Source organism: Mustela nigripes, chromosome 1 (genome assembly GCF_022355385.1).
Source record: "Mustela nigripes isolate SB6536 chromosome 1, MUSNIG.SB6536, whole genome shotgun sequence".
Classification (NCBI taxonomy): Eukaryota; Metazoa; Chordata; class Mammalia; order Carnivora; family Mustelidae; genus Mustela; species Mustela nigripes.
Genome location: NC_081557.1, coordinates 247,065,239 through 247,093,147, shown reverse-complemented (window position 1 = coordinate 247,093,147; position 27,909 = coordinate 247,065,239). Strand labels below are relative to the sequence as shown.

At 37.2% G+C, this 27,909-nt stretch overlaps 1 protein-coding gene across 3 annotated transcripts in view; it reads right to left on the bottom strand.

Annotated features, from left to right (window-relative positions):
- CEP135 (centrosomal protein 135) overlaps positions 1-27,909 on the bottom strand; it is a 76,853-nt gene that overhangs the window by 44,649 nt on the left and 4,295 nt on the right. For all 3 annotated transcript variants that reach the window (XM_059384274.1, XM_059384294.1, XM_059384284.1), the window contains exons 3-11: positions 26,009-26,199; positions 24,898-25,065; positions 22,412-22,553; positions 20,231-20,315; positions 15,511-15,639; positions 13,882-14,097; positions 10,470-10,535; positions 7,827-7,965; positions 3,261-3,484 (exon numbers count right to left, since the gene is read on the bottom strand). In XM_059384274.1, the coding sequence (XP_059240257.1) occupies positions 3,261-3,484; positions 7,827-7,965; positions 10,470-10,535; positions 13,882-14,097; positions 15,511-15,639; positions 20,231-20,315; positions 22,412-22,553; positions 24,898-25,065; positions 26,009-26,199 (1,360 nt within the window). The remainder of the gene's footprint in view (positions 1-3,260; positions 3,485-7,826; positions 7,966-10,469; positions 10,536-13,881; positions 14,098-15,510; positions 15,640-20,230; positions 20,316-22,411; positions 22,554-24,897; positions 25,066-26,008; positions 26,200-27,909) is intronic.

Genomic DNA, 27,909 nt, shown 5'->3' with positions numbered 1-27,909 from the left:
TTCTTGCCCAGAGCTAAGCTGAGGACCTGGGGTGGGGTGGGAGCCGGGGGTCTGCACTGGGGGTCTGGTTATAAATAAGGTTGGGACGAAAAAAAAAAAAAGATCTGATAGTCTTTTTTTTTTTTTTTTTTTAAAGATTTTATTTATTTGTCAGAGAGAGAGAGGGAAAGAGCGAGCACAGGCAGACAGAGTGGCAGGCAGAGACAGAGGCTCCTGCCAAGCAAGGAGCCTGATGTGGGACTCAATCCCAGGACGCTGGGATCATGACCTGAGCCGAAGGCAGCTGCTTAACTAACTGAGCCACCCAGGCGTCCCTGATAGTCTATTTTCATTACTGTCTAGGTCTCAGCTTAAAAGACTAGTCTTCTGACTCTTCAATCGAATTTCGATCTCCCTCTTTGTATTCTTAGAGCTCTGAAACCTTGTATCTTTTTTTCCACTAACACTATAAGTGAGCTTATAAAGTTATTAACATAATTAGTTGTTTAATATACATCTTTACCACTAAAATGTGAGTTCAATGAGAGACACGCTAGGTATATTGTCTGACCACACCTTCAGTGCCTAGCATGGTACCTAAAACGAATGAATTCTCCAACATTACTGACTGGCCTTTTTAAGCAGGAACTCTAGATCTTTTCTAAATATATCTTGTATAGACATAAATATGTAGATATTTATATTTGTGTTCATATGTAGTTGTTAATAATTCCCTTTTACCATTCCATTGTTACACACACACACACAGGCTCATGCACATACATGCATGACACTAAAGGCTACAAGTACAGCAACTATGTCTTCTTTATGTCACACCCAGTGCCTCATTCAGAGCAGGCACTCAGTAAGCCCCTATTGAATTGAATGTAACTTTCTACCTAGACGTGATGTGCTTTGAACCAACAAACAACAAGGGAATGAAATATTTACTAGGAACCAGGTATGATGCTGGGCCCTTATTATCTCATGTAACCTTGGAAACAGGGGTTTCATGAAGTGAGGTAACTTGTCCAAGGTCATAAAGGCAGTTTGTGTCTTCAACTCCAAAGCCCTTTCTACTCCACTATACTTGAAACTCACAATTGGAACCGTAGTGAATACAAGCACAATGAGAAAGGAGGCAGTGCTCACCCTACACAGACCGTAGAAAATCAATGGGTATATTTTTGACAAAGATCATTGATATTAAAAATACCAATATTTTTTTCTGAGTTACTGCAATCCTAAGAAACTGTGCCTAAGTTTGCCATAAAGCAGGATTTGAAAACTCACAGTGTGTACCAAATCCAGTTTTAGAAGACTTTGTTGTTTGCTATGTAGCTTCTAAACATGTTTGAAATATCCAAGTTTAGATGCAGGTGCACTCTAGTGCCCAGAACTCCACCCATTTTACTCTCTACCCATTCCACTCACAGACACACCTTCCCTGCCATTCTTGCAACTTATTGGAACTCTAAAGTGCTCTGAACACTCCACCTTTCTAAACTTTAGAAAAGATTAAACTAATCAACCATTTTATGGAAGATTCTCCTCTGCAATGAAGGTGATCAATTCAGTGATTCATTTTTTCTGAGTCCTAAGTATGTATGGGGCTTAAAAACAATTCAGTAACACATAAATTAACGTATACCGCATTGCCCCACCAATTCATTCCACTTTTAACAGATAACACAGTGTAGTGTTTTTGCTAACACCTTTAAGTCAAATTCAGCCATTAGCCAATGACATTAAAAAACAGTCCAATGGGAAAACAACCCCACACCATTTGACAATGGGCACAGGATCTTCAGGAAAAAGATGATGAAACTGGTCAAATCAGCCAAGTCTGAATTATTTTTAACCTATTATCTTCACGTCTATGTCAGTGACTTGATATTTTTAAACATCTGAAATTAAATGTTTTGAGTTTTAATTTTACTTCCAACTTCCCCTCATTTTATCTAGTGTGTAGATAATTTTAGAGTCATAAGCCTCCAGGACTCCTATTGTTCTGAAGCTTGAAAAAGAAAAAAAAAAGAAACAAGAAAAACCTGAATGAAGAGTTTAAATGATATTCATAAAACATTGAAAATAATGAAGACCTAAAATAGATACATGATTTTAATCACTCATGAAATATGGTTACCTTTACCTAATATACATCTTTAGACTATCAACTTATAAACGTGCTGGACCTGCCCTGCACTCACTTCCACACTCTACCTGCTTCTGTTGCTTGGTCAACAAGGATGATGTCTGGTGTGCACAGTGTGACCCGCCTTTCTGACTGGTCCAAGGCTGGGCACAGCAAGAAGCCATGTTGTCTGCCATGTGGATGAAGCCACACTGCTTTGAGAGAGAAAAGGCAGCTGATACCAAGAGTAAAGGATAGAAAGAAAGGAAACGTCCAGTAGCATGAATTAGTGGTTCCAGTTTCTGGAAGCCCAGATGTCCCTCTACTTACCCTATACACGTAATGAGCTACTCATCTTTCCTTAATTTCCAAAAATCAGTATGTTGTTATCTGTTCTTAAGTGGTTTTCCTAATAAATGCAATGTCTCTACAGTATAGGTCATGTAAAAAAAAACAAAAATCAGGGCGCCTGGGTGGCTCAGTGGGTTAAGCCGCTGCCTTCGGCTCAGGTCATGATCTCGGGGTCCTGGGATCGAGTCCCGCATCGGGCTCTCTGCTCAGTGGGGAGCCTGCTTCCTCCTCTCTCTCTCTCTCTGCCTGCCTCTCTGCCTACTTGTGATCTCTCTCTGTCAAATAAATAAATAAAATCTTTAAAAAAAAAAATCAAAATTAAGAAAAACCTTTTTTTTTTTGAGGTTGTGAGTGAGTGCACACGCCTGCATATGTGAGCGAGGGGGAGGGGCAAAGGGAGAAAGAGAAAGAATCTTAAGCGGGCTCCAAGCCCAGTGAGGAGCCGGACTCTTGGTTTAATTTCATGACCCTGAGATCATGACGTGAGCCTTTCGAAATCAAGTCTGACAATGGGTAACCGACTGAGCCACCCAGGTACACCACCCCTCCGCTTTTAAGTAGGCTCCATATCCAGCACAGAGCCCACCACAGGGCTTGAACTCATGACTCTGAAATCAAGACCTGAACTGAGATCAAGACTCAGATGTTTAAATGAATGAGCCATCCAGGGGCCCCAAGAAAAACTTTTAAAAAACAAATACGAATAAAGTTATATTTAATATAATCATCGTGCCAGAAAAGTTTTTTCATAAAGATACACTCTTGATTATCGATCATCCTTAAAAAGAGATATTACCTTTTCTAGTGTTTTAAATATTGGAATTTTTTCCCGTGTAGAGTAATTTATAGAGCAAGATCTTCGCTGTATTATATGTTGGAGTTTTTCTAGCTCTTTCTTATAATAGTCTCGTTCTTCTTCTATACCTTTCAGAAATGTATCTAAACGAGAGGGTGACTTGTCTCGACGTTTTATTCCATGTTCTAGCCTCATCCTTTCAAGTTCCAGAGTAAGTTCTCTTTCTGTAAATTAATTAAATAGTAAAAGTATTGCATATAAATTATACAATTAGCCAAATAAGTTTTAGAATACAAGCTACTAAAAATCATTAACTTTTGTACATCATCTATCACTGGCTGATATCAAAGAGATAAATATTGAGAAAAATGAGGAAAAAGAGCACAAATTACTTTGAAAGTTTAAATAAAATCTAGTAAGTCAAAGTCCTCCTACTTTTGTCCTGTCACAAGGATGGTACCATTTAGTACTATAAAATGAATAAACTATCACATGGTACTTACTTTCTGGTCACCTGAAAATGCATTAAAAGAAAATTTATCTATAAGCAATTAATCATAATATGCATGACTTTTAACATTAAGCTTGAATTTAATACAGTTTTACACAAAGAGATCAAAACAACTCATCTTTCTCCAAAAAAGTACAACTCTTAACTTTTACAACAAAATTTACCTTTTCTTGAGTCAAAGTAGCCTAATACTGGTAATTCCACATAGTTCAATCTAACTTATCTCTGAGGCATGAAGTGATTTTCAAAACATATTCTGATTCACTCTCCTCTCTTCTTTCATTCATTTGATAGGTATTTATGGAGGATTTACTCTATGCCCAGCTCTAGCTAAGAATACAAGTATGAAAAATATAGCTAAGGTCAAACAATTATTCTAACCGTGTAGAAGGATAAAATCTACAAAAGAATAACATGTAATGCAATCTGGAGGATGAACTGACAAATTTATCCCAAGGAATGACCGGAGAGGTAAGAAGAAAGACGAGTGGGAAGGAATGGGCTATTGGGGTAAATGCTAAGAAGTCAAATAAATGAATGAATGGAAAGTATCCACCACATTGAGCAAAATGGGGATGAGGGAAGCCCTTCCAAGAGCAGCTCAGGTGGGGATGGAAGCCAGCTGGAGTGGACTGAGGAGGTAAAAGGTACTAGTGATCAAGCAGAAACAGCAAGGGTAGATGACCTTTCAAGCTGTTAAAACCCTGGAAAAGAGAAAAGGACAGCTGGAGGGGAATGGGTCAAAGTTTTTGTTATAGAATGGGAAAAGGGTAAGCATGGTTTGTTGTTGTGTTGTTTAAATTTCAGATAGCAAACAGTGTGATATTAGTTTCAGCTATACGATACAGAGATTCAACACCTTCATACATTACCCGGCGCTCATCACAAGTGCACTCCTTAATTCCCATCACCCATTTCACCCATCCCCCCCAACCTACCTCCCCTCTGGTAACTATCGCTTCGTTCTCTAGAGTTAAGAGTCCATTTCTTTCCCCCCCCCTCCTTTTTTTTAAAAGATTTTATTTTAAAGTAATCTCTACACCCAATACGGGGTTCAAACTCACAACTCTGAGATCAAGGGCTGCATGCTCTTCCAACTGAGGCAGCCACGTGCCCCAAGCGTTTATTTCTTTGTTTGCCTCTTTTTTTTTCTCTTTGCTCATTTGTTTTCTTAAATTCCACATAAGAGCATGGTCTCTGGGTGGCTCAGTTGGTTGGGTGTCTGCCTTTGACTCAGGTCATGATCCCAAAGTCCTAGGACTGGGTCCTGGATTGGTCTCCCGACTCAACAGGGAGTCTAGTTCTCCCTCTTCCTTCTACTCCTCCCTCCTGCTCATACTCTCTCTCTCAAGTAAATAAAATCTTTACAAGAAAATCCCACATGAGTGAAATCATATATTTGTCTTTTTCTGACTTATTTCACTTAGCGTAATACTCAATTTCACTTGGCTTAATAGCTCCATCCATGTTGCTGTAAATGGCGAGATTTCATTTTTTTTAATGGCTAATATTCCATTGTATACATATACACCACATCTTTTTTTTTAAGATTTCATTTACTTATTTGTCAGAGAGAGAGAGAGCTCACAAGCATGGGAAGCAGCAGGCAGAGGGAGAAGCAGGCTCCCCACTGAGCAAGGAACCTGATGTGGGACTTGATCCAAGGACTCTGGGATCATGACCTGAGCTGAAGGCAGGCACTTAACTGACTGAACCACCCAGGCATCCCACCACATCTTCCTTATCCACTCTTTTAATTGATAGACACTCGGTTGTTTCCATAACTTGGCTATTGTAGCTAATGCTGCTTTAACATCAGGATGCATGTATACCTTTGAATTAGTATTTTGTGTTCTCTGGGTAAATACCTATTAGTGTGATTGATGAATTATAGGGTAGTTCTATTTTTACATTTTTGAGGAAGCTCCATACTGTTTTCCCCATTGGCTGCATCAGTTTGCATTCCCATCAACAGTATAAGAGTGCTCCCCTTTCTCTGCATCCTTGCCAACACCTTTTGTTTCTTGTGTTGTTGATTTTAGCCACTCTGACAGGTGTGAGGTGATATCTCACTATAGTTTTGATTTGCATTTTCCTGATGGTAACCGATGATGAGCAGCTTTTCATGTATCTATTGGCCACCTGTAGGTCCATTCATGTCTTCTACCCATTTTTTTTACTGGATTATTTGTTTTTCCGGTGCTGAGTTTTATTAAGTTCTTTATATATTTTGGATACTAATCCTTTATCAGGTATATCATTCGCAAATATCTTCTCCTTTTCTGTAGGTGCCTTTTAGTTTTGTTGATTGTTTTCTTTGCTGCGTAAAAGCTTTTTATTTTGATGTAGTCCCAATAGTTTATTTTTGCTTTTGTTTCCCTTGCCTCAAGAGACATATCAGGGTAAGTATGTTTAAATGCCAATGGACAAAAACAGTACAGACTTAAGTTAAAGAAAAGGGAGAATATGTAATGTTTTAAAACTAGGATAGGATCCAGAGAACAGATGGAGGCAGTGGCCTTTCCTAAGATGGACACACTTCCATAGTAACAGGAGGGAAGATAAATATGCACAGTTTAAGATCTTGGGATAGGAAACTGACAGAAGGCTTCCTTGAAGGCTTCCATTCTCTTAGGGAACCTGAAAATCGCCCACTCAGAATGGGAGGTGGAATGAGAGTCATAGGCTTATTAAGAATGTAAAACATTTGGAATGTTCCCAGCAAAGAGTAGGAGATCAAGTGATAAGAAATATAGAGTAAGATTTCCATACATCATTGAGAGTGCTCCTGAAGTTCAGGACCATCTAATTTACTGATATGTCTGGTGCACATGCAAGCAGTACTTAGTTGCTCATGTGCACGTGTGTAGAAGGTAAATATTTTGGTTGACCTGTGGTTGGATTTTTGGCACCCTACTGCAATTGCACCACAGAAAAACAGGGAGTTTCAGATATGAAAGATCACACTGAAATGATAGGCCATAACTAGGTATAAAGAAACTACACTGCAAACTTTTATACACAGGTCTAAGCACTTTAATGTATTAACCCATTTAATCCTCAGAAGAATGCTTTGGGTAGGTGCCATCATTAACTCCATAGACAGGGAAACTAAAGCATTAGAGAGGTTAAGTAATGTGCTCAAGTCATTGAGGCAGTAAGTGGAGAAGGGACCAAATAGATTATCCACATAGATGCTGAAGAGCCTAGGATACTGCCTCTTTTTAACATAGAACACTGGCTTTCTTTTACTTCTGAAGACACCTGGGAATTTGACAGCACCAGGCTTCTGCTCTTGCTGTTCCCTTTGCCTGGAAAAAATGGTTCCAAATCTTCATTTGGCTGGTGTCTTGTCTCTGAGATCTTGGGTCAATCTCTAGCACATCTCCCCCTAATTTTAATACCCTTTATCATCTAAAATTGGGCTTTTTCATTTATGTGCTACTAGTTTGTCTAGCTAGAACAAAGGCTCCACAAGAGCAGGGACTTTGTGTATTTTGTTTACCATCATATACCTTAGTACCCAAAACAGAGCCTGGCACACAACAGGCTCACATTTGTCGAATGAATGGATGAATTCTTACATGTTTCTTAAACTAACTCATTTAGGGCTGTTACCTAGCAGAAAGTTGCCCTACTGGGAGAAAGAGATAAAAAGAGAGAAAGAGAGAAAGAACACATGGAAATGTGTTCTTTCAATTAATACAAGTGCATCTCCTTATAAAGATTCTGCATTTCAAATTTTCACTATTTCCGAAGTTTTCCTTAGTCTTAATTAATTCTATTATCTGCATTGAAAAAGAATATACTTCTTTTGGAAAATATTCAAGCATTCCCTGTACCAACTAGTCATATAAAAATATAAAAGAATCCTATAAGGTTGCTGAAGGAGATTTTCCACCTATCTACAGCATCCAGTATGGTTTCTGGTATGTAATGAGCACTCTACAAATATTTATTGAATTTAAGAATGAATGAAAGGTAATCTACTAAGAAAAATATGTCAGGAGAGAATAACAATCACTTTTTAAAGTTATCGACATTTTATATTTTACCTGTAACCGCAAAACTTTCCATTTTTTTGTTAAGTCTTTGCTTTTCTTGTTCAAGCTGATGAACAACAGTTTCCAGATCTGATTTTATAAGTAGTTCATCACTCAGTCTCTCCTTTTCTTTATGGCATAAATTTAATTCCTGTAAATTTTAATACTATAGTTAAGATTTCTAGTAACTTGAAAAAATATTATAGAACTTAAAATTGATATTTTGGTAAGTACATTTAATTAAGGGTAAGTCATATACATACAGACACATACTTAGTCAAATACATGGGTTCAACTAAAGCTAATTATCAACTGTGGCTAAAAGGACCACAAAACCCAAATATCAATAGGGCTCCTTTCTGAGTAGTAGAATTATTAGATTTTATTTTTTCTTAATTTGCTTAGCATATTGTCTACTTTTTAAAATAAATATGTACTTTTGCAATAAAAAGTTTTAAAGCCTTTTTATTTTTAAAATAAGGCAGAAGTATACACAGTGCTCTAAGACTATCATAGGTATCACTGGTATTGTCTCAGGCTCATCTACACAACAAGAGCAGTACCTGGTTTCCTGGGGCGCCTGGGAGGCTCAGTGTGTTAAGCCTCTGCCTTCAGCTCAGGTCATGATCTCAGGGTCCCGGGATCCACATTGGGCTCTCTGCTCAGCAGGAAGCCAGCTCCCCCCACCCCTCTGCCTATCTCTCTGCCTACTTGTGATCTCTCTCTCTCCATCAAATTAATAAATAAAATCTTAGGAAAAAAAAAAGCAGTACCTGGATACTGAGGATTCATGGGTGAGGATGAAACTAAGGCTGAGAAGCACTCCGCACAGTGTCTAGAACATGGCAAGTGCTTAATAAATGTTAGCTACTAATATCATTAGTATTCATCTTAAAAATACTAATATAGCAGTAGTTGGAAAAAACAAGAAAGGTCAGAAAGTAGCTATAGCATCCTTGTCAGCCAGTACTACTGAGACTTGGTCAGAATCCGAGACAAGCATTACGAATTGCACTCGAGGGTTTATAGCGTACAAACAATAGCAGCAACCCCAAATCCCTGCCCTCACAGAGTTTAGTCTGTTAGCAAAAATACCATCAAAACATCTACTTTTTATTTACTGACCTCAGGGAAGAATTTCACAGTATCTATGAATTCAAGAGTAGAAAACATTAAAAAAAAAAAAAGAGTGGACATTTAGCAGTTTTAGTTAATTCAGTTATTCAATACTGACTTGAGTAGCTGTAAATGAATAAAAAAAGAAGTCACTGTGATTCACAGTGAGCATATAAAAGCAAGTGTTCAAGCACGTACAGTGTGGCGGCATATCACAATGGCTTCATTTCTAAATTTGCCTTACGCTATCAGAACATTGCCGCTACACTGTATAAGACTATATATAATGAGAAAACTGGAAAATTAGTATTAGTCTTATTTTCTAATCTTAAAAGAAATTCATCCAATTTAACAAGCTACTAAAAAAAAAAAAAAATCCCCAATCATTTTTTAGGTGACTACCCAGGAGTTTTATTTTCTTTTTTTTTTTCACCTGGCAGTTTCTAACTGGAAGCAAGATATGCTGTCAGTTCTAGACTACAGAACTATATGCTACATCTGGGCTTATGCTGGGATGATTACTATTTTTCTTATTTGAAGACTACCAGAAGACGACAAATATTACCTAGAAAAATGATTTGCGCTACCAAACAAAGCTATTAAGAGAGGACTGAGTGTTTTGTTTTGTTTCTTAAATTTTATTTTTAAGTAATCTCTATACCTGACATGGAGCTTAAACTTACAACCCTGAGATCAAGAGTCACGCTCCAGGGGAGCCTGGGTGGCTCAGTAAGTTAAATGTCCAACTCTTGACTTTGGCTTAGGTCATGATTTCAAGGTCGGAAGACTGAGCCCTGCAATGGGCTCCCATGCTCAATGCACATTCTGCTTCTTATCCTCTCCCTCTCTCTCTCCCCCCACTCACATACACACATGCGCTCTCTTTCTCTAAAATAAATAAACAAAAATCTTAAAAAAAATGAGTTGCCCACTTCGACTGAGCCAGCCAGGTGCCCCAGACTGAGTGCTTTTAATAAAAGTCGACAACTTTAACAAATAATTATCAATTTTTAGTTTTCATACTAGCAAACTGACCAGTCATGAAGTAATTAATATGAGATTAAAAAATTATAAATACAGAAACAAAATGAAATACATCCATGGTGGAATATTACCAAGCCATAAAAAGTAAGTACTTGGATACATGCTATAACAAGCATGAAACTAGAAAATACCGTGTTAAATCAAAGAAGCCAGACAAAATGGCCACATTATGTGATTCCATTGGTATAAACTACCCAGAATATGCAAGTCTATAGAAATAGAAAGATTAGTAGTTGTCAGAGGCTGAGCTGAGGAAAATGGGGAGGGACTGCTAATGGGTATGACGTTTCTTTTTGGAGTGATGATGAAAATGTTTTATTACTTGATCATCAGAATAGCTGAAACACTTCATGGTTACACCAATACCAGTGAATTAAATGTTTAAGAGTGAATAGTATAATGTGTAAATTATATCTTAATTAAAAAAATATGTAAAATACAGCATGCAAATTTTCTTACCAAAATTTCTGGCGATTCAACATGACCTCTACTTACCAGCTGAAGTTTTGCCATTGTTTCTTCAAGATCCCGCATTTCAGAAAGCTTTCTTTTAATCTCTTTCTAGGAATAAAAAACTTATTAGATACAGACCTAAAAATCAAGTATTTATCACTAAGTCACACTGCAAATAAGACCAAGTCATTTTCTTGAGTTGTCTTTCTTCTCAACAGTGAGATGGGAAGCTTTAGCTGTTTTAAGGCTCAATTTCAGTGAAGAGGAGACAAAGTCCAGGCTTCTCTTTAATTTCTTGGTATCCTGAATGCTTATGGGGAGATATCTTTTTTTTTTTAAGATTTTATTTATTTATTTGAGAGAGAGAGAGAGAATGAGAGAGAGCACGAGAGGAGAGAGGTCAGCGGGAGAAGCAGACTCCCCGCTGAGCAGGGACTCTTAATGTGAGACTCGATCCTGGACTCCAGAATCATGACCTGAGCTGAAGGCAGCCGCCTAACCAACTGAGCCACCCAGGTGTCCCTATGCGGAGAGATATTTAACATCTGAAACGAGAGGGCCCACTTAAAAAACCTACTTTGCCTGTATACTTGTAGGACCTTCCTTGAACCTTGATTTTTTGGGTTTTTCTTATGGCATTGTTATTTCCTAACTTTCCTATCTTATTTGATTTCCCTCTACCTGCTACTACCAATGTGGGACCTCTATACAGCAAATGAGAGCACTGAATACCAATATTAGAATATTTTGACCCAATGTGAGCCAAAATGTCATTCTTGAACACTGTAAATGGGACCTGAGAAGCAATGTTCAGTATGTTGTGTGCATGAGCAGAGAAAATGCAAAACAAAGTAGAAAAAGAGAGGAATGAGCTACAGGAATGTTCCAATGAAACTAGAGCCACAAAAAATTAAAATAGCTTTAATTATGCTCTCAATTTTATTTTTTTAGTAATCTCTACACCTAATGTGGGGCTTAAACTCATGACCCTGGATCAAGGGTCACATGTACTTCCAACTAAGCTAGGCAAGGACCCCTATATTCTTCATTTGCAAGACTCTTTTGGCTACCCTGGCCTCTTGAGATTTTATCATTTTTTTCCCATTTCTATAAAAAATGCCATTGGGATTTGGATAGGGATTGTACTGAATCTGTAGATTGCTTTGGGTACCACGGACATCTGAACAATATTCAGTCCTCCAATCCAGGAACATAGGATGTCTTCCCATTTATTTCTCTCTTCTTCAATTTTCTTCAATAATGTTTTATAGTTTTCAGCATATGGTCTTTCGCCTCCTTGGATAAGTTTATTCCTAAGTATTTTATTCTTTTTGATGCTATTGCAAATAGGATTATTTTCTTAATTTACTTTTGGATTTTAATCATTTGCATATGGAAACACACCTGCTTTTTTGCACTGATTTTGCATTCTGCTGAATTTATTAATGCTGGTTTGTGAAATCTTTAGGGTCTTCTACATTTAAGATCATGTCATCTGGAACATAATTTTACTTCTTTCTTTCCAATTTGGATGCCTTTTATTTCTTTTTCTTGACTAACTGCTTTGGCTAGGATTTCCGATATACACGAAACAGAACTGGAAGAATGGGGTCCTAGCATTGCTGCTGATCCTAGAGGAAAAGTTTCAATCTTTTACCACTGAGTATAATATACTGTGGACTTTTCATATATGGCCTTCATTATGTTGAGGTATATTACTTTTATTTCACTAATTAGTTGAAATGACATTCTACAAAAGTGATTCAATGATATAGAGTTCTGATCCTCAGACTAAGTTATACCCATTCCTGGGATAACATAAATACTTCCAAAGTATTGTCTAAAAACTGTGGTATACATGTAGTTTTCATGTATCCATATCTGGACTCTTAATTTGGATGTACATTCCTTTTTTAAGAATTATCTACCTGACAACCTGTGTGTGGTCTAAGTATCTCATGACCTTTCCTCTTTCACCTTCCCTCTCACAACTGTTTTCCCCCCACTTTTTAAAGCGAAGTCATGCATCTAATGTCATTCAAAATATGAAAAACTTTTGAAGCACCAAACATAAAGATAATCAAAGTTTATGAAAGATATGTATTAAGATATGCATTAATAAGATGTATCTTATTAAGAGATATATTTCCAATAAAATTTCACTTTTCAATTCAGTAGGTATCAGCATTTGTGCTATATTTGTCACTTTGATCCACCAATTACTAATAATTATATCACTATTCAGAGAAAAGTGTTAGCACTTTGAACTTTGTAGTCAAAGGACTTTTTTTTTTTAAAGATTTTTATTTATTTACTTAACAGAGAGAGATCACAAGTAGGCAGAGGCAAACAGAGAGAGAGAGGAGGAAGGAGGCTCCCCACTGAGCAGGAAGCCCGATGTGGGGCTCGATCCCAGGGCCCTGGGATCATGACCTGAGCCGAAGGCAGAGGCTTTAATCCACTGAGCCACCCAGGTGCCCTGTCAAAGGACATTTTTTAAAATAAAAATTTTTAAATAAATAATAAATAATTTAAATTCATGTATTTTTTATTGCAGAGATGTTTGATAGAGTGATCATGAAAAGATATTTAAGCATAAATATATTAAAATAGGATAAAACTGTGGAGATTTCAAGAAGAAAGAGTCATTTAGCTGTATGTAAAAGAACGAAGTGACAGTTTTAAGAGATCAGTATTTACAACAGACTGGAAATTACATCTTTCATTTCTATATATGTACTCATTATTATTTTTTAAAAGATTTTATTTATTTTTTTTGACCAAGTGAGAGAGGGAATACAAGCAGAGGGAGTGGGAGATGGAGAAGCAGGCTCCCCGCTGAGCAGGGAGCCCCATGTGGGGCTTGATCCCAGGATCATGACCTGAGCAGAAGGCAGACACTTAACGACTGAGCCACCCAGGCGCCCCTACTCATTATTATTGTTAAAAGATTTTATTTTTAAGTAATGTCTACACCCAACTTGGGGCTCAAACTCACAATCCTGAGATCAAGAGTTGCTTGCTCCTCCCACCACAGCAGGCAGGTGTCCCCTTTCATATCTATTCTAAACTTAAAGATGAAAAATGTTTGCTACCAAATTAAAAATGTGTTAAGTACAAACACTATTTCAGAAAATAAAGAGATCATGAGCACAAAATGACACAGAGGACAAACTTCCAAAGCTTGTTCACAATGTAGAGATGAAACTCTTGAGGAAAAATAGACAAAATCTATAGGAGAGCTATCCTAAGAAAAGGTGTGCTTTAGAAAGATACCCAAGGGTGTAAAACTTGAAAAAAAAACTTCGGAAAAAAAAAACTTGAATTGTGAAAAACTTCGGAAAAACTTGAATTGTGAAAAAAACAAACCAAAAGACCAAATCAGGTATCAAAGGGGGCTTACGCTCACTATGTTCCAGGAGAATCAGCAAATGTTCCCACAACCTAGACATACCTTTGCTTCTTCAAGTTCTTTATCAGCAGTCTCAAGCACTTCTTCTTTATGTCTTTCTAACTGCTGTGCTAACTGGTCTATTTCAGTTAATTCCTGGCAGAGTTTTTCATTTTTGTTACTTAAATTAACAACTTCAGTAGTCACTGTTTCCTTGGTTTCCATAAGCTCCTGTATATGCTTCTCCAGGTCTTTATTAGCTCGCTGAAGAAAGTCAACCTAAATTGAATTTGTAATTCACAGGTTTATGAATTCCAAAATTATCCTAAATACTGAACTTTCAAAAATATTTCAAAATGCTGTATTTTTTTAAATAATGAAAATTTAAACCACAGCTATTTTACAGTTGCAATCCTTTACTACTTTGATTCACAAAACTGACAGTGTGGGGTGTAATAAAAATATATAGCCATTGGCTTCCAATCTTTAAACAGGAAAGGAAAGGAAAAGTAAAACATTTGTGTGAACTTTTTCCCAACACGGAGTTCTAAAATTATGACAAGACTATCACTACAATGATACTCCTACTCTAGACTGTGCTGTCCAATGTAGTAGTCACTAGCATCCACGTGTGCACACTGTGGCTCCACACAACTGAGAAGTGCTATAAATGTAAGATAGACACAGTTTCAAAGACGTGGTGCAAAAAAGAAAGAATGTAAAATATCTCAACATTCATATTTTAGAACATTAATTATACACTGTAATTATATTTTGGATATACTGAGGTAGATACATTATTAAAATTAATTTCATCTGTTTCTTTTTATTTTCTTAATCTGGCTACTAGAAAGTTTTACAGTTTTATGTTTTACATTTTGATCTGAGATTCATTTTCTTCTCTCTTTTTTTTTTTTTTTAAGTGGGCTCCACAGAAGCTTGAACTCATGATCCCGAGATCGAGTCCTAAGCTGAGATCAAGAGTTGGTCAGATGCTTAGCCAACTGAGTCACCTATGTGCCCCTAGAAAATTTTAAATTACATAAGTGGCTCATATCATATTTGTACTGGACAGCACTGCTCTAGAGCTACTGCCGATATTCCTGACTTGGTCTATTCTGGTTACAGCCCAGGCAGCAATGACGGGTCTAAATTTCTCAAGGTAACATAATATGCTTTATATAACTCTCCTGTTCTTCTACTCTTAGGTCAAATGCATGGCAAGGGAATCTAATGCATTTTCAGCTTTTTCAATTTCTTTTTAAAAATCTTTTTTTACATTATAAAACAAACAAAATTTTAAAAACAATGAAAATCAAAAAGAGTATCTCATCACACAAAGATAAACTCTTAGTATACTTCGGTATATTCTCTTCCAGTGTTTTCTCTCTTCAAGCTCATATGTACATTTTTAAAAAGCAAACTGAACATCACACTGTGCTTACAGTTTATTCACTTCTTTTAAATACTTAACATTATGGTATATATTTTTCTGCCTCACTAAATATTTTTTTTTCATTAAATATTCTTTAAAAACATGATTTTTCAATAACTGCATCCTATTTCTGGACACTTCGGCTCTATCAAATTTTTCCTACTGTAAATAATACACTAGTTACTTTTACAAACATGGACTGTTATAAACATTTAATAATTTTACATACTCAGTGAAATAATTATAAAAGTCATTACCTGAATATTTAAATGAGCAATAAGCTTTTCATTGGTCTTATTTCTAGACTCCAGAGAGAGAATATCAGGGGAGCGGCCACTGTCCAATGCAACTGATAGTCGTTCTATCTCTCGTTCTCTTAGTTCAATCTGAAGACATAAAGTCACGTTATTAATTTAAAAAATTTGCTTTGAACTGAAATAATTAACATTGTATAAACACTTATTTGGGTATACTTTCATTTTTCTTATGTTTCACAATGTGTTTAAGAGATTAACATTCATATATGTACCCATGAATGTAGCATATTATGAAATGTATACACACAAGCAAAAAACAAACACAGAAAATTTCAAAATGAGAATGCCAACAAAGATTTTTCTTTTTTTTATAGACTTTACTTATTTATTTATTTGACAGAGAGAGCACAAGGAGGCAGAGTGGCAGGCAGAGGGAGAGGAAGAAGCAGGCTCTCTACTGAGCAGAGAGCCCGATGCGGGGCTTGAATCTAGGACCTGGGATCACGACCTGACCCGAAGTCAGCCGTTTAACTGTCTGAGACCCCCAGGTGCCCCTCAACAAAGCTTTCATAAGTATTTTTACTGAACAAATTCTTCCCAATTAACTAATTTTTGTTCTTTTTTCCTCCCTCCTCCATGATTAGGCAATGTTTATATAAAAAGAAACTGCTGGGCACTAGAACTGAGTCTGAGCTACTTCAGTGCCTAGCACTGAGTAAATGCAGAATGAACAAATTGATGTAGGATACAAAGAATTGCTAAGAAAACTCAGTATGGAAAAGGACTGGAAGTTGGGGTGAATTTAATTAATTTCTATTATTTAGAAAACAACAGGGGTGCCTGGGTGGCTCAGTGGATTAAAGCCTCTGCCTTTGGCTCAGGTCATGATCCCAAGAGTCCTGGGATCGAGCCCCGCATCATTGGGCTCTCTGCTCAGCAGGGAGCCTGCTTCCTCCTCTCTCTCTGCCTGCCTCTCAGCCTACTTGTGATCTCTATCAAATAAATAAATAAAATCTTTTAAAAAAAGAAAACAAGGGCGCCTGGGTGGCTGAGTGGGTTAAGCCGCTGCCTTCGGCTCAGGTCATGATCTCAGAGTCCTGGGATCGAGTCCCATGTCGGGCTCTCTGCTCAGCAGGGAGCCTGCTTCCCTCTCTCTCTCTCTCTCTCTGCCTGCCTCTCCATCTGCTTGTGATATCTCTCTGTCAAATAAATAAATAAAATCTTTAAAAAAAAAAAAAAAACAACACACATAAAATCACAGAGATCACTATCAACCATGATACTCACATACTTGATTTTGGAAAAACCCAAACACTTTATAGCTATGGGTTTTGGAGTTTTTGTTTTTTCAAAAAATTGAAAACGAAAGCAAAGCCTTCAACTCAACAATTCTAAAGCACAATTCTTGGTATATGAAGAATAAAATACGATCTTTGACTTTCAGGTACATAGTTTTACAGGGAAAACTAGCAAGTAAGCCAGTAATTACTATATAATGTGTTGTTCAGTGGTAGAATAAAGAGGTATATGGCACTAAAGCAGTTAAGGGAATAAAATGATTTACTCTCCATGATATATCTATATGTCTATGAAAACTAGTGAAGCCTTTATCAAATAGATATGTATATTTCTCTTCATATGCTATGAAGAGAAAAAAGGAGGAATGTTCCAGGCAGTGACACAGAAGCATAAAGCCACACAGTATGACCGAAGGAGCAGAGATGGCTCAGTAAGACTGGATTGTAATGTTCAAGGAAACTTATGGTTGGGTCTAAAGAATCAGGCAGGATTTAACTATGATAAGCTCTGAATACTTTGCTAAGGAGAAAGACTGTTCTGGACTAAAAGATGAGTAAGAATATAACTAGACGACGGGAGGCCTATTGGAGAAATGTATGAGAGATGAATAAGGCATCAACAGTGAGTAAGTGAGAGCAGAAAAAGTAAGTTTACATAGTACTTAGAAGTGACAGAACTTGATGAGTGGTAAGTGAAGGGAAGAGAATGAGACCTAGAAAGACTACAGAATGTTGGCTTGGGCAGATGGTGATGCTACCAAGCAAAGTAGAGAATATAGGAGGGAAAGCAGATTTGAGGTAGAAGATAACAAGTTCAGTACTAGGCATATGGTACAAAGAGCTTTTATCTGAGCAGAAACGCCCAGTATGAAATTGTATGTATGGGTCTGGAGTTCTGTAGAGATTTGAGCCAGAAAGACTGAAAAGTTATAAACATTCAGGGAATATTTTATTTTACTTAATATATTTTTTTATTTTTTTAAAGATTTTATTTATTTATTTGACAGACAGAGATTACAAGTAGGCAGAGAGGCAGGCAGAGAGGAGGAAGCAGGCTCCCTGCTGAGCAGAGAGCCCGATGCGGGGCTCGATCCCAGGACCCTGGGATCATGACCTGAGCCGAAGGCAGAGGCTTTAACACACTGAGCCACCCAGGCGCCCCTCAGGGAATATTTTAAACCAAGAGAGTAAATGAGGCCTTCTGAGAAAATGTACAGGGGAAGAGGGAGGGGTCGAGAACAGGATCTTGAAAAACAGTAATATTTAAGGGAACAGGTAGAGGAAGAAAGCAAAGAAAAAATGGTAAGAGATTTTTTAAAAAGGGAAAACTGAAAGAAAATGAAGTCATGAAAGCATTTTAAAGAGAAATTACCAATAATGACAAATACTACAGAGGGGTCAAGAAATTAAAGTCTAAAAATATCCTTTTGGATCAAGCAATTAATGTCACTGGTGTCATTAACTAGACCAATTTCTGTAAAAGGAGACATATGCCAGAACGTGATAGGACAGCAGGAGGTGAAGAAGTGGAGACAGAAGAGTAAGACTCTTTAGAGAAGTCTGCGTGAGGGAGGAGCAGGCATCAGCAACAAGGAGAGGTAGTTAAAGGAGATCGTTTTAGGGGATGTTAGTTATGACCACAATAGCACCTCTTTCTAGGACGGTTAGGGAGATTAAAAGCATTACTAGTTGTAAAGTGGATTGAAGTGTTTTTTAAAGAAGGAAAAAAATTAAAAAAAAAAAAAAAGGAAAGAATATCGATGAAAGCAAAAAAAGACACCAGGGTGGCTCATTTGGTTGGGTGTCTGCCTTCTGCTCAGGTCATGATCCCAGGGTCACGGATCAAGCCCCATGTCTGGCTCTCTGCTTAGTGGGGAGCCTGCTTCTCCCTCTTTCCCCGGCTTGTACCCTCTCTCTCTGTTTAATAAATTAAAAAAACCTAGAAAAGAAAACAGAAAAATGGAGCAGCGAGGAAATAGAGTGAAGAGCTCAGGTACAAAGACTAAGCTTTTTTTTTAAAAAGATTTTTATTTATTTATTTGACAAAGAGAGATCACAAGTAGGCAGAGAGAGAGGAAGGGAAGCAGGCTCCCTGCCGAGCAGAAAGCCCGATGCGGGACTCCAGGCCCCTAAAGACTAAGCTTTAAACAGGAAGAATGCCACACTGCCTATTAAGTCTGTAGAGCCTCCATGTGAACATCACTGATTTTAAAGGTAGAAACAAAGTTGAGACAAGGTGAGATCTTGAGAGGGTATTTATTATAGGCTGGGGAAAGAGCTTGTGGAGAACAGCGAAATTTGGAATATAGATTGAGAAAAACAAAACAAACAAGTGAAAAAGAAAAAGACATGCAGCAGAGTGGATTCACCTAAGTTGATAACCATAATAAACTGATGGTTTCAATCAGAATGGTCAGGGAATTTTCTCCAAACACCTCAACTACCTCACAGAGATAGCAGAGACTGGTCAGCTAATGTTCATAAAGTACTTGGAAAAAAATGTGATGAAACTGTGATTATAAATTGAAAAATATCAACAATATTCAACTTGCGAATATTTGATATTTTCAGTCTCTATACTGTAAGTTTTTTGGTTGATGTCCGGTTGACGTCTTTTCTACTGTGGCCTCCTGCTCCCATTCTTTTACAGCTGACTTGTCTGCACCTCAGTCTTCTCCCGTGCACCGTCAGGAGGCGGCAAACATGATCACGATTCCTTTATACTGCATTTTTATCCAAATATCTTCTAAGTACTTTACGAACTTAACAGTAATACCAACACATAAGTTACATCTATATTTGCATGTGCAAATCACTCCAATAAAATGCAGTCGTATGCAGAAAATGAAGAAACATGTTACCCAATTTAAGCTTCAGTACGCATATTAAGAAAGCAAGCCTGTAATTATACGAATCAGTATTTAGCCAAGTACCAACAGAAAGTATGAAAGAACAAAGCTCACTATGGTTACGATCTAATCCTGCATATATTAATTCCCCTGCTTCTTCAGAAAACTCTTTTACTAGTTCTTGTAGAGAAAACACATAACAAATATGGTGCCACAAAAGAGTAAAGCAATTACTTATGATACCACTGTAAAGCATAATACACTTCAATAAAATACCTCCCAAGATGAAAACAAGTAATATGATTACAATATTTGGGAAGATAGATGATTCACCTAAAGAAATCCTAAAAAACTACTATTTGCCTCAATGCATAATGGACTGGACTGTTGGCTCTAAAGCTATCTAAGTCACTCCAGCTATTATCTCTATTAACAAATTGGAAAAGATAAAAGCTATGTAAAAATTCAGCATCAATAATACCAAATATAACCCAACTTTATTTACAATCGCAGCATAACCATTTCAACAATGCAACCATGCATCCCTGCTGTGGAAGTAAATAAAAATCCTACCTGCTCAGTATAATCTCTCAGTCCACTTTCCATCATTGCTAACTTTTCTTGTAACTGGTGGACTTCCAGTTGAAGTTCTTGAATTCTGAAACACATTTATAACTAATGTCAATATACTTTCATTAAGAAAGACATAAAAACAAGAATTGAAACTAGATATGTTCTCCTGTAAATTCTCTATTTTCAATTTCTCAGTAAGGTATGAAGTACTGTACCAAAGGGTTCCAAACTACAGCATAAATAGAGTACATCATCTTAGAGATTTAATTCTACAAGAATAGATTTTAAAAACTGAGTGTTAAATAATTTGAAATTCAGATACATTATGCCTCCTGTTGCATTTTGATCCTTAAAACTCTTTGAGGTACGGTTGCCAATTCTTAGGTTCAGGAAACTAGAGGGTCTAGCCCAGAATTCACATTCTGAAGTGAAAAGTGGAACTTAAGTATGTTTTCTCAGCCTAAATGACCCTATATTTTCTAATGAGCTACCCGCAATCCTGGAGAGAAGAAAAATATTGAGAAATACTATAGTTTACCAAATAACTACAGCAAAAACCTACTCCCTTCTGGAACTTGTTAATTCTAACAAAACCAAGATTTGTCCAAATTATCTCAATTCTACAACTACCCAATGGATTTGTATTACATCAAACTTTGCCAAACAGTAACATAAATATGACATAACCACTTTCATAATGGAAGAATAAAGCCTGAGGCCAGGTCTGCTTTTATTTTTTTAAAGATTTTATTTATTTGTTTGACAGACAGAGATCACAAGTAGGCAGAGAGGGAGAGAGGAAGCAGGCTCCCTGCTGAGCAGAGAGCCCGATGTGGGTCTCGATCTCAGGACCCTGAAATCATGACCTGAGCCAAAGGCAGAGGCTTTAACCCACTGAGCCACCCAAAAGCGCCCCCAGGTCATCTTTTAAGAGAGATTTTCTGTGAACTAGAGTAAGTGAGTAAGTGAGGCTGGCACACCTTGTCCCTGCTGTTACTGGAACCAGTACTTTCCACTAAGCTAGGTTTGGGAGAAAAGTAGGTATGCAGTTGCTCTCATATGCATGCACACAAATCACTCTGTACACAAACACAATGTTTCTGTGCAAAAGAAAACAAACAAGATCACCAAGAGGTTAATGCCACCTATGAGGGTTTGATAGAAAAGAAAGATGTTAAGGAAAAAATCTAAAGACAGAAAATGACAAAACATGCAGACCAAAAAACTCCTTACACATACTAACACAGTGCTAAGTCCTAGACTATAATTGTTAACAGAAAAAACAACCCCACAAAATATTTCACAATCTAAGTTCAGATAACTGTATAAACATAGTCAGTCATGTAATACCGGGTAAGAATAACCAAGAGATCCTAATCAGTACCTCCATCAATATTCCTTTAGATTGTTACGAGATTAATGATGTGGAAAAATTCTTCCATATTCTCTGTATAATCCATAAAATAAAAAGTTATCCATACTAACCATTTTTACTATTAGTATAGTACATATTTTAGAATGTTTCTCCAGCTATGACCACAGAGGCTGTCATGAGTGTTTTCTTGTTCCTTTGAACCTCTTATAATTTTCTTAACAGCATTCTGTGTATTTCTTGTGTCATCTTTACTATTAGAATATGAGCTTCTCAAGAGTAGCAATACCATCTCATGTTCACATCCCCAGAACACTTACATAGCGCCTTTCCCAGAGACATTAACAAAGTTTTATTTAAAACTGAATTTATATCTGATTCCAGTGTAAGGAAAAACAAGCATAAAGAGCTAGAGAACCATGAAGCAAGAATTCAAAGCCAGTTACAAATCTACTCATGTTCACTGGCATTTGACATATCTGAAGTGAGAAGAGTCCTGCAAAAAGATGAACTGGGTGACCAAACTAACTAATAAAGCAACTCTACTAAAATGGATTCGAGATGGCACTAAATTATTTTACAGTAAGTAGGGACAGAAACATCACATTTATGAACTATGTGAGATCAAAGTTTCAAAACCAGTAAAAACAGTCTGTACTCAGGATACATTCAGAAAGTACTTCCTGAGTGCTCACACGAAGTTCTGTTCTAGGCCCTGGAGATACAATAGCAGACTGGAGCCCCAGCAGCAAGAGACTTAGAGTTAATCAAGTGATTAACTGAAAGCAACTCAATATTGTTTAATGCACCTGTTATCAGCCACCTGTAGGAGGTCTGCAATGTAAGGGTCATCGGGCTGCGGAACTGGATATGAACGGACTTCGGAGGGAGGGACTGGTTCGTCAATCTGCATACGTTGGCGCCTGAAAGCAATATTTCTTTTCTTGCCACCTGAAACACAATTGTGTGTTTGAAGGAATTTAAAAGAAACAAATATTAGAATTAAATATTCCAGAAGGTCAGGCTTTTTGTTATAAAGTGTGTCTCTAGCTCATATTACCCAGCGACAAAATAGCTCCTCCCTTATATACAGACTCTCACCCTGATCTTTAACTGAACAATGCCTTCCTGAAAACCTCAATAAGACATGGTTATACAAGTTTTATTCTTGGCATGTTTGGTACATATACCCATCCACTATCTAGTGGGAACAAGACTTTGGTAAGATTAAAAGTTGAGCATGCCCTGTGGTTATTTGCTCTTATGAACTCAAGAAATCATTACCAGAAGAAAACTGTCAAATGAGAAGCTTAAAGCAGTGATAACTAAAATAAACATGTTTATTTAGCAATGCCTATAGAACAGATTAACAGAAACTTTATGTAGCAAAACTAGTATATAATGAATGAATCTCATCTGTAATATAAAATGATGCTATAACCTGAATTAGTGGGGCATGCCTACTTAATTGTCCTTAAAACTAGCAGGAGTAATTTTTTTTATGGACAGATACATCCAAATTACACGGATAATTTATATTTCCCAGTACCTGGTCAAGATTAGACATGCACTTGAAAAATTAATTTATCTGCACAAAGAACAAACATAATCTACAACTGTGTCTTCATTAGAATCCTGACACATTTTGTATACACGTATCTCTTGTCTTGAGGATGAAGAAACTGGATCAAAAGTATTTAAATGATTTGGGCGCCTGGGTGGCTCAGTGGGCTAAGCCACTGCCTTCAGCTCAGGTCATGATCTCAGGGTCCTGGGATCGAGTCCCCCATCGGGCTCTCTGCTCAGCAAAGAGCCTGCTTCCTCTCCTCTCTCTCTCTGCCTACTTGTGATTTCTGTCTGTCAAATGAATAAATAAAATCTTAAAAAAAAAAAAAATGATTTGCTTGTAGTTATACACCTAAACAAGGTAAACCATTTTCTCCTTCTCTTACTTTTTTAAAATACCAACCTCCCCTCAGGGTCTGTTCTCTCTTCTCAGCTTACCCAATTTCACTAGCTAATTCCCACCACATCCATAGCTTTAATTCCCACAATATTCTAATGACCCCCAAATTAGAATTTCCATCTGGGACCACACATCTAGAGACTGATCCACACATTCCACTGCATACTAGAAATCTCACTGTGGGTGTTCCATGCATGTAACATACGACACATACAAAAGTGAACTCCTGCTCTGCTTTCCACCTTCTCTATCTTAAAAATAGTACCATCATCTACCCGCTCATTCACTTGAAACAGAAATCTGGGAATTCCTCTACTTCCCACGTCTTCCACATTCGGCCACTGAATTCTAAAGATTACACCCCCTGAATCTCTCTGGAATGCGCCATTCCTCTCTCAGAAAACCTGATTATCATTTTCCCCCTTCATCTTCCAGTTACTTCTGAGATCTTCTCCCATGTTTCTCAATCCTTTTTACCTTGAGCCCACAGTCCCCTTCTCCATCTTATTTCCTGCCATTTAGATCTCCAACTCCCTCCTGATCTCAGTCTTCACTCTGACCAAATCACTCCTGGTCCTCACCATGCTCTTAATCCCTCAGTCTTTACCTCGTATCATAATCCAGCACTTTCCTACACCTCACTCAACACATCATCTTCATCCCATGATTCAGACATCTTGACAATCTTGTCACTGGTACTGGAGACTTTTCCACCAACTTTAAGGCTGGACCACCCTCAACTCTGGATATGCCCCTTCATTTCTTTTCTCTTGCTACAGAACTACTGGGGATAAAGCTAAAAAAAAAATACTGAATAAAATAATAATAATTTTAAAAAGAATTTAAAATAATGATTAAGAAAATAAAAATCTGGGTATTTAAGTTAGTTAAGTTAGACTACTTGCATCTAAGAAACTACTCTTATATAAGTCTCGAAGACCATGTATAAAATAATACATAGGTCTTAAGAAATAAATTTAAAAGTTTATGTGACAATCCAAAATCATCTTTTTTTTTTTTAAGATTTTATTTATTTATTTGACAGAGAGAAATCACAAGTAGACTGAGAGACAGGCAGAGAGAGAGAGAGGGAAGCAGGCTCCCTGCTGAGCAGAGAGCCCAATGCGGGACTCGATCCCAGGATCCTGAGATCATGACCTGAGCCGAAGGCAGCGGCCCAACCCACTGAGGCACCCAGGCACCCCCAAAATCATCTTTTCAAATACTGAAGTTTAAGCATGAAAATCCAAACTCTTATTTTAATCAACAGCTTTAACATCTCTAAAAGATTAGATGTACATAATTGGTTTTGAGAAGGAGCAGACTTACCTGGAGTTTGTACCACAGCGTGCAAATTCTTTTCTTGAAGTTGCTGAATTCGTTCATTCTTAGCTTTGCTCTCTTTCTCCAAAAGTTTGAGTTTATGAACATATTGGTTATTTAGAAATTTCAGATCAGCTGTTTCACGTGCACACTTCTTCAATGTAGCTTTCAACTCTTAAAATGAAAAAAATTCAAAGACCATTTTACAGATCAGGAAATCTATGAAGTCCTTCTATGTCACAAAATATGAAAGCCACTTTAATTTGAAAGGCTCCATCTGATTCTCACCCAAGCCTTTGTCTAAAAGGCTATTACCTTTTCTACCACTGTTAACAAAACTATAAATGGGTCACTAAGCAAAAAAGGGAATTATATTTTTCTTCTGCTATATGGCTTAAGATAAATCATGGCATTTGATCCAATCCAGTAAACTGGGTATGTAGCTGAGGGACTATGAATTCATGCCAGGTATCAGACAGGACTTTCTACTGATATAAGAAGAATTTATAATAAGATAGCCATACAATTACCCTCTGCCCAGGACCTCTGAAATCATTCTATTCAATCTTCCAGCTTGAAGACAAGGGTATTAAAGAATCAGAATGATACAAGGCTTTCACCTCACTTTAGTCCTCTTACTTTCAGTATGGAAAAAATGAAAATTGTTTCAAGGACATTTCTTTGGTTTCAGCACTTAATATTTCCTAGAGCAATTTTTTTATTAATTAAAAAATTTACTGAATGTAGTTGACACGTTACATTGATTTCAGGAGTACAACATAGTGATTCAACTTCTCTGTAAGTTATGCCGTGCAGAATGCATATGTAGTTATCATCTGTCACTGTGCAATGCTATTACAATAACACTGACTATATTCCCTATGCTGTAGGTATTTCCACAGCAATTTTAATTCTAAAAATTTAATCTACATATAGTGAAGATGATAATAGCTATAAAATGCAAATTAATATTCCTTGTTGGGAACTCTTCAATGCATTCTGCATTATTTCAAGACTGTTAGCAAGAAGACTATCATAATACTATATACAAGCTTTTCCTACAGAAAAAAACAAAAAGGGCAAAAAATATGGTATTTTAAAAATCATAGAATTTTACCTTTAATGTGTTGGCCTGATTGTTCTCTCAGTTTCATTAATTCCAGGTATAATTCATTATTCTCCTTGATCAATCTTGCATTTTCAAGTTTATATGGTTCCAAAACAAAATCAAAATTGGCACTTTCTTTTTCAGCTTTCACAGTAGATAATTTTGATTTCCGAAGACTTTCTGTTGTATGAACTAGGTCACTGAAATTGAAGAATAAAAAATGTACATACAAGGAAACATTCCATTGCCTTTTAATAACTAAAAATATATTTCAAAAAAGACATAAATGTTAACACAAAGTGAGATCAAATCTAAAAACAAACAAAAACACTAGGAGCCTTTCAAGGTACCAAGTGCTCAAAAATTTCTCAAAGCAAGATTAAAAGGCATGAAACATACCCATAGAATCAACTTTTATTCTCTCCTCTCATTCATCCCCCATGTCCAGTTAGTCACCTGCTCCCATGGACCCTGCGAAACTTATCTGTACATTCAGCAAAGATTTACTGAATACCCGCTATATGCTACGTGCTAGCTTATAAGAATAAAAATGGATTCCTTGCCTCTTAGAACATAGACCAGTAGAATATTCATTCCATCAGTATTTACTGAGCAGGAAACACAATATAGAACATACCATCATCGAACTTGTATCTTACTGACAGTTTGTCAGAAGTTATAATACTATGTGATAAACTTAACAACTGTGTGTTCAGCCTGTACTAGATACAGCAGAGATAAAGTCAGTCTCTAGTCTCAAGGGGTTTGCCTTCTAAAGGAAACACAAAAACAAGTTTCCAACGATGGTAAGTAGTGAAGGTAATATGTACCAGACGTGACAATCTTGTAGGCCATAGAGCTAAACAAGCATAGGGCAGGAGGGAGAGGTGAGAGGGCCTTCCTAGGCAGACAGAACAGCACATGGAAAGACCAAGCGGAGAGACCGGTGGGGAGTGTATCTGTTTAGGGAGCTCCAAGTGGTCAAATACATGGGAGATGAAGCTGGGTATAAGATCACTATGGAAAAAAGTCTGCCAGTCTCTCAGAAAGTTAAACATACTTCACCCTCCAACCTTGAATTGCAGAGCTAGAACTAGAGCATGAAGGATTCTGGAGGCCATAATGAAGACCAAAAACCAAAAAATAAAAAACAAAAACAAAAACAAAAACCACACCAAAAATCCCCACCAAGTCTCTCTCCTGCACTCTCTCCTTACCATCATCACAGCTTGTAGTCCTACTGCAAAAGCTTCCTAAGCAGTCCTGCTCCAGTCTCAAGGAAAGAACAAATAGTGGAAAGGAACAATCACACAGAATCTTTCAGTTAAAGTAAAACGTAACTGCTAAAGTATTGACCAACCACGTATGAGAGAACCTTTATCAAATCATAGAAATTAAAGACTAGAGAGGCAGACATTGAACACCCCATCATGTAAGAAAATCATATTTAAAAATTGTAATTCTGGGGCGCCTGGGTGGCTCAGTGGGTTAAGCCGCTGCATTCGGCTCAGGTCATGATCTCAGGGTCCTGGGATCGAGTCCCGCATCAGGCTCTCTGCTCAGCAGGGAGCCTGCTTCCTCCTCTCTCTATCTCTCTCTGCCTGCTTCTCTGCCTACTTGTGATCTCTCTCTGTCAAATAAATAAATAAAATCTTTAAAAAAAAAAAATTGTAATTCTATTCACGGAGGACTCTCAGAAACACCTACTCTGAAGAGTAGAGTGTGAAAGGTGACCCCTACAGTTTTGCAACATGGAGGTCCTGGAATGATGATATGGGAGTAGGATACAAGAATAGATGAGCTTCAGAGGACTGAAGGATTTAAAAAAAACAAACAAACTACCCATTTCTTTACTGTAACATGAAGTTTAACAGAAGCTAGATAAATGGGATTAAGGATCACAGAGGTTT